Genomic DNA, 11,428 nt, shown 5'->3' with positions numbered 1-11,428 from the left:
GAAATAAAAAGTTTAAATCTTAACAATAACAAATAAAAAGTGTAAATAAAACATATTGCTTAGATACCATATTGAAACAGATATTAAAAATTATATCCATTATATCTTTTAAGCACACATTATAAATGATGTCTGAGTGACTAATAATTTGCTTAACATTGGTTGCATGTTTCTTATTAGAATTCATGGGTAAATTCCAATAAAAATAAACATGGTTTGTGCTGAATTACACATCCCTTTGAAAATGGGTTAGAACTGGTTTGAAAAACAACCTGTATGCTGAAAATTGTTAAACACGTCAAATGACTGTTTTGTTCAAATCTTGAATGACTCCACTGTTGAACTCGTACTATGTGTAATTGGTTCTCTAGCTCAAATGGTATAGAACTTCAACAAAAAGAAAAAAATAAAACAAAATAGAAGACAATATCTGAATGGAGAGACATTTTATTGAAGCTTAAAAACATTGGCATACCCTATACTTTAATTGTGGCTTTTGACCCTCACCTCTCCATAATGCACACTTAAATACACCATTTCCCATATGGTTGGAATATAACAGTTTGTTACTTATTCTAAAACGATGACTTTGACAATAAAATTTGTCCTTGAGCGATACAATGCATTCAAATTTAGATAAGTATATTATGTGTTCTCAAAATCAAGCAGAGAACCAATCACAGTGAAATTTAAACAGCAGTATAAAAGCAATGGGTCCAACTAAAGGCACAGCACCATATTATTTTTGGAATAATCACACTCAGGGAATTTTTAGGGTTTAGTAATTTGTCAAAAAATAGACTTGTACACACAATAGCTATTTCAACACTGTTGTTAATAAGGAGAACTCTTTGTTGAATCCATAACGTTATATCAAAACATGCTATTAGTCAAAAAACAAAGATAGAAAGTTAGAATCCTTTTATTCAGCACCTCAGAATTATAGACAGTTAATTAAAACACAGCTATCTCGTTATATATGAGACACTACTACAGCTATAAGCTAAATTATAAAACAAATAAAGGATTCAGTTTCCAAACAGCTCATCTTGACATACTCTCTGGAGGTAGGAATAAGGATACTTGATCCACATAAAGATATTGTTGCCCTTTGTTTATATGTGCGTCAGTGTATCTCTAGGGAAAGTGCATATGTGGGGCAGATTTCTGTCATTCAGGGGCCACAGTGCCAGAGATGTTGGCGTCAGCGCAGTAGAACATTTCAACACCATGTGAGCAATCTTGAGGGAAGACACTAGTCAGTATCAGGCCAGTGATCATGACAAACAAGCCAATTATTATCAGCGTGATGGAAATCAGCTTTTCACCATGGAACCAGTGGCCTGGGCAGAGCTTGAGGTAGCACGCAGATGGGATGATAAAGATCAGAGGTATGGCACTCAGAGCTCCCTGGATGGCAGGAGAAAAACACAATAAGTTCATTCTGAGAATGTGCATATAGTTAAATGATGTTATGTAAGCAGGTAGAGCTTGTCTGAACAGGTACAACTTACATTTAGCTCTAAAACAACTCCCAGGCAGTCATACGCCAGGGATAATGCTGTGCAGACAGCGACTATGAGTAGAGTTATCGATACGTGTTCAGCTTTGGAAAGAGGACGACTGCATATGACGTTGGAAAGCACCTGAGGAAACAGACAATAGGGAGATAACCTAATCGTTTGAAAACATTGAGGAAATGATTACATTGAACACTAATCAATCAATTCTGGCTGAGCAGCTTGGCAGAAGCTGGTCTTCAGAACACTGTGTTAACCCCTTTTTGTGTAAACTTCAGCAGCTAAAGTTTTAGGTTGGCCTTTCCAAATATGACTTACCTCTCGGGTAACAAAACACTCGAGTGGAAATGTGGTAATTATGCTGAGGCCGAAGCAGAACCGACCGAATGTTGCCAGGTTGTCATTTCTGCAGTAGTTCTCAAAAATGTCTCCTGAATGTAACCCAAATGAAAAGAATAAATAAATTATCGTTGAAGATGAAAAGATAAATAAATTTAACACAGTAATGGGCTGTATTGCTATACAGTTTAGACTTATACCTTGTGTGTAGCCTGTGAATGTTGCGTAGCCTGCGACAGCGAATGCAGCGCAGATTATTAATGCAGAGCCCACAGAGGTGTGGGTGACCCGAGCCCAGTTGGATAAAGTGGGATGCTCGAGAGAGTTGTAGATCAGAAAGCTGTTGTGGTGGCATATAAAGGCTAAAGAAACATAAACAGGCATGTTAATGAAAATTAAATTCTTTAAAGATTTAAGTCAATAAACTGAGGTGCTTGCCTAATTTTAAACTAAGTCTATGACATTTAGTAAGAAGTACATGTAGTATTTTTTTTCTATGTATAAGTTCCTATATTACTGAAATGTTGGGATGACTATCTATAGTGATTAGACAACAAAAGGAGAGAAAGCAAACTGAAATGGATACGAGTACTGTCTGGAATGACTTCAACATCAACATCAATTCTCTGTCATCAGAATTTGCATCATTAAACTCACCAAAAGACATCACACCAACAGCCTGAATGGCATTCCACTTTGCAAATGCCCATGCATTCTCTGTAGGAACACTAGAAAGGGACTCTAACATTAATGTCAAGTCAAACAAAGATACAGACATTTCTTTCCAGAAGTGATTGCTCACAAAAAATTTTTTGTCAGTTTTTCATGATAGACTTATTCCTACATCTGCGGTCCAAGAGTGCCTGCTCGGATTATGACGATGATGAGGATGGTGAGTGTTAGCACCATTGACAGGAAGGACACCTGGTAACACACAAGATTTCAGCAGCAAGATAAGCTGTATACAGGACATTGATATTTATGTGTAACCGTACCTTCCCAAGTCTCTCGATGTTTCGATAAAGTGAGAGCGGCAGGGTGAACAGGAAGGTAGACAACAAGATCACAAAGTGGCGCTCTGCAAGGATGTGGTCTGGACCAACTGCAAACATTGGGTAAAAGATTAATTAAATTCCTGTACGTGAGTTAGATTATTATTTTGCTCTTCATGAATAAAATAAAGTCCATAGACCTATTTTATCCATCTATGTCAAAAGGTTGCTACCAACCTCCTGGGATTCTCTGAAATACTTTGGTCAGTGTGTCACCAATTGTGATGTTATAGCTGATCATGGCTGAAGAAGACAGAAGATAAATCAGTGCTTTATTGTTAAGATTGTCTGTTGTAAAGTTTCTACTATGCAATAATCACAATAGACGATAAAAAGAAAGATAAACAGGACACAGTGCAGCATAAATAAATAATCATTTCTCCTTCTGGTGTTTTAAAAACATACCTATGAAAGGATACAGAAACTGTAAAGCAGATAAAATCAAAAATCCAGGAAAACCGAATGTGTTTTGTACCAGCGACTGGTAACTGTTTGATCCTGAGAGATTTCCTCCCTTAATTAGTAGAAGAATTGAGTAGTCTGTCACAAAACAAAACAAGCAAAAACAAATAATTAAATGTCCATTTTGTAAACGTTTTCCACCTTTTTATGACACAATCTAATTTCAGTGTTACCTCTCACCTGTTATGAATCCAACAAACATCAAAAGGAGCAGGCCGAAAGGAAGCCCAGCCTGGTTCAATGCGTATGGTAAACCTAGTTACACACAGTTTCAGTTCAAAATAAAATATCAAACTATTTCAAAGCTGGAAAAAAAAATTGTTTAAATCTATGAAATATATTCAAATCATCAGTTGAACCTATATGAACAAAATTAGGCTTGTTAATTGTTGATTATACAACAAAATCACTATTACACATTGGATTGTTTAAATTTGTCAATTAAAAAGAAAACCTGAAAAAGTTTTTAAGCATTTGTTCTGGGTCCTGTTCACTGTGATACCTTCGAATAATAATAAAAAAAAAAGTTTGTTCAAACCTGAAGTAACCTGATTAGCAAACAGAGTGCACCTGTGTTTTAGTATAACCTCAGTAAGGCTGTAGATCGTCACAGGCGCTTAAGGCCACATGATGTCTCTGAATGAATTTCATCCTGGAGAGTCAGCGAACAGAAGAACTAAAGAACGATGATGTTGATTTTATGTGCTTTTTTTTTATTTTCAGTTTGAGTTTGAATTTATTGTAATAATAATATTGTAATTTATTGTAATACTAATTTGATGAAATAAAATAATAAACAAAGCTATATACAAAGAAAATAAATTGGAATTTTGAAGAATTCCACACTAACTATTGAGGCAGCAGAAGAAGTAAATGAAGCCATTCAGCTCATGTCAGCTTGAAAGATTAACCCTCTGATGCGTGAGTGACTGACTATACAGTCTTCTGTGAGTGGGTCCTTTTTGACCCGGGTTACAATCAATGTGTTTTTATGCTACTTTTGCCATTTTGATTCAAAATAATGTTTTGCATAATACTTTCTACTGTGTTTTATTTTACACAAGAGTTATTTCATGTTTGAAATATTTTCATTTTCCACTTTTTTAAAACGTTTTTAGAACAATTTGTAGAACATTTCTGACAATTTGTAGAACATTTTTACAACAAAATGACAACAGCAGCAATTTTACAACAGCAATGATGAAATGTCAATAATGTACAATGTTAACATCCATTATGTGTGTGTGGGTGTGTGTGTGGGCATGGAGGGGGCTGCAAAAGAGCACGTTTCTTGAAACTAGCTAGCTAACCAAGCTAGCTAACATTACTGTATCTATTCTATTATGCTATGTGTATCACACATGTGAGTGTGTGTATGTGTGTGATCTATCTATCTATCTATCTATCTGTCTGTCTGTCTGTCCGTCCGTCCGTCCGTCCGTCCGTCCGTCCATCGGGTCGCGGGGTCAGCAGCCTAAGTAAGGAGGCTCAGACTTCCCTCTCCCCAGCCACTTGTTTCAGCTCCTCTGGGGGAACCCATGGCATTCCCAGACCAGCTGAGAAACATCGTCAGTGTGTCCTGGGTCTTCCCCGGGGCCTCCTCCCAGTGGGACGTGCCCAGAAAACACCTCACTAGAGAGGCGTCCTGGAGGCATCCTGACCAGATGCCCGAGCCACCTCAACTGGCTCCTCTCGACGTGAAGGAGCAGCGGCTCTACTCTGAGTCTCTCCTGGATATCTGACCTTCTCACCCTATCTCTAAGGGAGAGCCCAGTCACCCTATGGAGAAAACTAATTTTGGCCTCTTGTATCTGTGACCTCGTTCTTTCGGACATGACCCAACGCTCATGACCATAGACGAGGATAGGAACTTAGATCAACCGGTAAATCAAGAGCTTTGCTTTTTGGCTCAGCTCTCTCTTCACCACGACAGACCGGTACAGAGCCCGCTTCACTGCAGATGCTGCACCAATACTTGAAATCCTCCACTTGGGGAAGGACGTCCTCCCCGACCCAAAGAAGGCACTCTATACTTTCCTGGCTCATTTATTTATGCATTTATTTCTATAGCTATGAATTATTATTTTATTTATTGAGATGAGTACTCATGACTGACAGACACAAACACATTTGTGAGATAAAAAATAAAGATAATACTTATATGTAAGAGTTCTTGCTGTGTAAAATATTATTATTCAGGGGTGACACTTAGGTCTCAGTGTGTTTGGTTCACAAAAAAATGTTTTCCTGACTGTCACAGTTGGTAAGAAACAAAGATTCCCATTAAATTCCATAGGAAATGAATGCGGGTCATTTTGGTCCCACTCACGGAAGAATGGGGTAGTAACATAAAACATGCTATTTCTTAAAATGTATAAAAGGTTAATTAAAAATTTGAATTGCATGATATCAGTAACATGTTTCTTGAGGAATACCTGGAATATGAAGTCATGAAAACTTTTCATTACAAAGATATTGCAAAAAGATGTCCTCACCGGGTCAAAAAGGACCCACTTATGCATCAGAGGGTTAAGAAAGAATGTGTTGTTGCCAGATCTGACCAAAGGTGAACCCTTTTGCGAACATGAAATTGTCCTGTAAGAAAGAAGAAGCCTGAACACATCATCCCATTGGTGAAACACTGATGGAAAGATCAATGAACCCAAATAAAGGGCTTTGTTAGCGTAATCTATTCAAAATCCAGACCTAAATCTAATTTGCAAATCTGTGTCAACAATTGACAATAAGTGCTCCTGTACACACTCCATTCAGTCTAATTGAGCTAGAACTATGTTGCAAAGAAAAACAGGCAAACTACCCTAAGCTGATAGAGATCCCAAAAGACTGTTGCTATGGCAGCAGCAGGCTGTTCTCCAAAGTACAAAATCCATAAATGTTATATACATATGCACCCCACATTTTCAGATATTTAGTTGTAAAATGAAATTGTTGATCATTTTCCTTCTGCATCTCATGTACAATCTATATTGTGTTGGTCTTTCACATAAATTCCAGATAAAATCTATTATTAAAGTTTGTGGCTTGTATATTAAAGATTATGAAAACTTTTACACTTAAGGAGTGTAACCATTTTTTTTTTGGCTAAACAAAAGGATCATCTGGTGCTAGAAGGTTAAAAAAAAAAGCCCCTGCATTTTTGTCACGTTATTCGGGTTCAAGAAATAACGTTAAAGAATTCCTGGGGGCTTTTATTTTATTTGCCAAAAAGCTGCTGCAATCCAAAATTGTTGGAAAAAGTTCAGATTAGAGTTCAAACCTGTATTCACAAAGTCTTTGTTGTTTTTCCAGGATCTAATGAATGAATAAATGAAACAAAGGGGGGTTAGGGGGGCAACAGGCGCTAGTCATATGATATTGCTGCAGGGCTTGGATTAAAGCATCTGTTTTTGTGGGAAAATAAGCAAGAGCAGTTTTGCCATCTCGGAAATCACTATTTTACATGGGAAGTCTAGTTATGAACATGAGCATGCCATTAGGCCGTATATTCACCTATTACTCCAGATCCTATAATGGAGTTGATGAAATTAAAAGAAGCAGAGATCATTGAGCAGCTCCACTCAGGTTTGCGCGTATGTATTAATGCCGTCCCTTCTTCGTTGCTTTGCTAGAAGAAAGAATACAACCAGTAGAAATAAGAGAATTTCAAAACACTGTTTATAATATTTATAAATCCTCAGTCACTCGACTTACCGGATGAGCCATTCTGGAGCACCGTGCGGATCCTAAGTCCCTTGACTCTCCTCAGACGGATTTCTCACATTCTCAACGTTTGAGAAACTTTCGTGACTTTCAGGATTTATTCCTACTTGTAAAACAATCCACAGGAACAGCAGCGCCCTCGCTCGGCCGCGCCCGCATCTTGACTAAAACATCTGACTCGATTATTGCGAGAATTCCTACGATGTTGAATCAAATTAGTACGTTATAATCATTTTGGGAAATAAATTCAAGATTGAATCCCAGAGTAGCCTGTGAACTTTGAACTTGCAAATTGGGCTAAGGCATTTGATAGCGGATTATTCCCCTAGAGTTTACTATAACAATGTGCCCATTGTTCAAGAAAAAACGAGAATGTCTTGGTCATTATTTGCGCACAAAAGCAAGTGTAAAGAGATGGTCCTATTTATTTATTTATTTATTTATTTATTTATTTATTTATTTATTTTCTTGTATTTCTTATTTTTAAAAAGACGAAATTCCGTTGAAGACGTGCAATTATCCCATAATTAAATCATATTTGTTTTGTTTGAAATGTTTCAAGAAAATTAATTAAATGTGTTTAAAATAAAACACATGGTAAACCATTTATTGGACATGACGGACACATTATCATTTCACTTATAATAGCATAATATAAATAATAATACCAGTTATGCTGGTTTGATCTAAAACATTTGCTGCGTATGAAGTGCAGACCATCAATACTTATCTAATACTTCTATTCCGAAGAAAAAGAAGAATGCGCGTAATAGCAAATATTCACAAATGAGCGATATGCATACAATTCCAACCGCCACAAGCAGTTCTGCGCCATTCTATTCGGAGGCAATTAGTGTAACGTTTATCCACCAGGGTGCAGCATCGGCACAGCTTCAATTCACAATCAAGCTATCCTAATCCCAAACTTTAAAACCTGCAGATTCGGTTCTTCCTTGCTAAGTACGAAACACAGCTTTGTTAAAGACACAAGGTAATCTATGACACTTGTTCTGCAGCTTGGTTTGCTGATTTATCTCACTAACGTGAGTTTAACAATACGTGTATAGACTCGTTGATAGACTAACTCCAACGTCACCAGATCCCCGTTTTCAACCCGAACAAACAGGAGATTGCTTTGGAAAGTAAAATGTCCAACAGTGATCTCAGCTTTTAGATGTCAGCGACTAACATCGTGCTTCCGACAGTAACGCCTGGTGAGACCAACACATCACTGTTTAAAGAGCCATTCTGAAAACTCTTCCCTCACTTGGTTCCCTGGAACAGGAAGCGCAGCATCAGAAGCGCTTCAGTCGCTGGGAGTGGTGGACTCGGTTCTTGTCTCACTGGCTTTTGTTGATGGACGCTTTGAAAGGAGCACATCTGTACCAGGACAAGTTTCAGATACTTTGAAACTTGTCCTCCTTTGAAGGATTTTAAACTTTGATTCCCTTCCCTCGCCCAAAATAACACATTCTGTCAGCTGTTCACCTGTGGAGGATGGAAAAGTGACGGTGAGTAGAAATCGGTATGCGGAGTTTTGACTGTGAAGTCAATTCAAAAGCTTTTCTATCTATCTATCTATCTATCTATCTATCTATCTATCTATCTATCTATCTATCTATCTATCTATCTATCTATCTATCTATCTATCTATCTATCTATCTATCTATCTATCTATCTATCTATCTATCTATTTATTCTTCTTAAATGTAGTAATTTGTTCAGATGTTTTTCTATCTCGTCTGTGGTGCTTGTACATTTGTATGCTGCATTTTTATCTTCTTTACTACTGTTATTATTATTGTCTTGATCTATTCTCTGTTTGTCATAGCACCTAATATTACTCCATAATAGGAGAGTGTTGGGAGAAAAAAAAAAACATGTGATTGATGTTTTGACAAAGGTTTAAAAGCCAAAGTGCTAAATTCACCCCTCACTACATTATGGAATGTAATGGGGCATGGCAGCAATTACTAGCCCACACTCCATCTTTGATGACTTCCTGCTTGCCTGACTGTCAACAGTATTATTAGATTGCCGTCAATTAGAGATTAGACTGTCCTGTTTCTACACTGTGCAGAATGGGCAAACAGTGCATCTTAGCAGCTTGTTCATAAAAATATAAAACAATTTCGGAGAAGCATTTGGTCGACCACCCATCAGCAGCTCTTACGCCAACGCCCTGACTGACAGAGACGGCTCCTGGAGTCGGTATGGGCCAGCAGCAAGCCTGAACTACTTAAGGGCTTTGAGTCTGTTGCTCCCTTGAGACTCCACAAATATTGACTGGTTATCACTTTACATGCAAATATGTTAAAGTTGAAATCACCTTATTCAGTTTTATAATGAGTCACAGTTATTCTACAGGTTAATTATTCTGATTTTGGCAGGATTAAGCGATGCGATGAAATATCCGCCCTTCTTCCACGAGTTAAAGTAAACAATTACAATGTAAGATTCATGCGAGCCTGTAGTCTTTAGAGTTTGCTTTGAGAAACAGTAACTGTTTGGTAAATCTGAGCTGTTGAGCCAGCTTTCCATCTCTGTTCCTTCTTCACTTGATCACAATGTCAGCTTTGGCATCTCAGTCAGTAGAAACTTAATCTGTCGCGGGTATCGAGGACAAGAGGAGCCTAATATCTGGCCTAATATTTTAATGTAAACCTAAAATCTAAAACAAAGAATATATTGTGCGTCTCTAGAAAATGTTTGCACATCATTGTGCGTCTATCCTATATTACATACTGCTCCACTGTGCATATATTTGCAACTTTCATGTCTCTTCTAAAATATGTTGTATACTCTAATGTAGGCTGCTGTCCCACATTTAAAAAAAAAAAAAGCATTGATCTAATTTGTCTACAACCAGTTATAACATATCTTTTATTGCACTGAAGCCACAAGAAGCGCCCTGAGGTAAAAAGAAGATAATAACCTAAGTTTACAGTGATTGATCTGCATTAAATATTTAAGCACATTTTCTGCCTCCATTTGACCTCCTGACTTGAGGTCAGTGTCCATCATCACTAAAGCACATCAGGATGCTTTTAAATTTATGACACATAACAAATATCACAGTGATTTAGTCTCTGTTCTGTTCCGACAATGAGTAGGTGAGAACAGATGTGTTTTTGTCAGGTTCGTGAGCACAAGGTCATGATGCGGACAGGTTGGAGATAAAGTGAAGTGGACCTATTTGAGGCTTCAAAGTGCCAGTTTATATCTCAAGCAGTGGGTAATGAGTTGTTAACAGACGGACAGAATGATGCATGGCTTCTTTGATGTTGAACACTGCAGATTGACTTTATAGGGAGGATTGCTGAAATTAGGGAAATGTGTGTTGTTGCTTCTGCATTTTAATGTATTTTTTCCTGGTGATTTTATAGAAATAAAGTACTTTATCCTCTTCATGTTGCCTTCTAACACGAAGCAAAGTTTTTTATGATTTTAGCTTTTGGTCATAATGTAAGGTGATTCTTTGCTTGGTGTTTTCATTGTTTGGGGGAAAAATGAGCACAAAAGCTTACTAAAGCCAAATGTCTCATCGCTCAGGGCTTTATAGTTTTAGTGTCTTCAGAGATTGATAATGAAACTTTTTAATACATTTCACTGATAATGCTTATATTTCAGAAGAGTTTTACAATATTCCTCTTGGCAAATTAAAGGCCATCATGTCAAGCCAACAAAACACTTAAAAACTAGGAAACATAAATAAGTCACATTCACATTGAATCAGACAAGTGATTTTCCAAACACACTTTTTTCACACATAGTCACCCATGGAGGACATCCCAAAGAAAATAAATGCAATGTAATTTACAGATGATCTCTGTTATCACACTCTGGAAACCTGTTGCTGTTTAATGCAATAAATGGGAAGTGGATAGTTTTCTCGACTTTTTTTCTACTTTTCAGCAAAAATATTGCTCATTGAGTTTTTCATCATATTTCACTTGCAAAGTTTTGAAAGTAGACTTATTTTCTTTTATTTTACAAGGACGTCCCAGTTCATTTTGTAAAAAAACCTAAATCTAAGTTATGTAGTATTGTAAAAGTCTAATATTTGACATGCAATTATTTTATATTGGCAAGGAAGATGATGTTGCCCATGTTTTAAAATGAAAATCACTGAGAATCAAATTTGAATCCATTTTAAAATCATGTCTAAATATATATATAAAAAAATTAAATGTAAGAAAACATAACTTGCTTATACATAGTAAAATATATGTATAGTACAGCGTAAAAATATACTATCATAAGCATTTAGTGAAAGATTACTTTTAAAGATAAAATTACCAAATATCACCAACAAATATAAAACTAAGATGGTAA

The 11,428-nt window shown here is 36.7% G+C and overlaps 1 protein-coding gene across 1 annotated transcript; it reads right to left on the bottom strand.

The window, feature by feature from the left end:
• Positions 1–429: 429 nt before the first annotated feature.
• slc38a11 (solute carrier family 38 member 11) lies at positions 430–3,984 on the bottom strand. Its single transcript, XM_014976043.2, has 10 exons — positions 3,554–3,984; positions 3,317–3,451; positions 3,089–3,154; positions 2,855–2,961; positions 2,704–2,783; positions 2,517–2,587; positions 2,060–2,221; positions 1,839–1,951; positions 1,515–1,646; positions 430–1,410 (listed from the first exon to the last, which is right to left on the bottom strand). Exons 1-10 carry the CDS (start codon positions 3,573–3,575, stop codon positions 1,171–1,173), a joined length of 1,128 nt encoding a protein of 375 aa, XP_014831529.2. The 5' UTR covers positions 3,576–3,984; the 3' UTR covers positions 430–1,170.
• Positions 3,985–11,428: the final 7,444 nt, after the last annotated feature.

The sequence above is a fragment of the Poecilia mexicana genome, unplaced genomic scaffold, assembly GCF_051168715.1.
Source record: "Poecilia mexicana isolate PSO_F unplaced genomic scaffold, ASM5116871v1 scaffold_2, whole genome shotgun sequence".
Taxonomy (NCBI): Eukaryota; Metazoa; Chordata; class Actinopteri; order Cyprinodontiformes; family Poeciliidae; genus Poecilia; species Poecilia mexicana.
This window is presented reverse-complemented; position numbering and strand designations above follow the sequence as displayed.

Bases quoted from the DNA above. Each gene is read 5' to 3' on its own strand.
- slc38a11 (XM_014976043.2), bottom strand. From the start codon at position 3,575: ATGTTTGTTGGATTCATAACAG. The intron at 3,155-3,316 runs GTATGTTTTTAA...TGTCTTCTTCAG, and splicing joins GTTTCTGTATCCTTTCATAG to CCATGATCAGCTATAACATC. The intron at 2,222-2,516 runs GTGAGTTTAATG...ATGTTTCTTTAG, and splicing joins TGTTGGTGTGATGTCTTTTG to CCTTTATATGCCACCACAAC.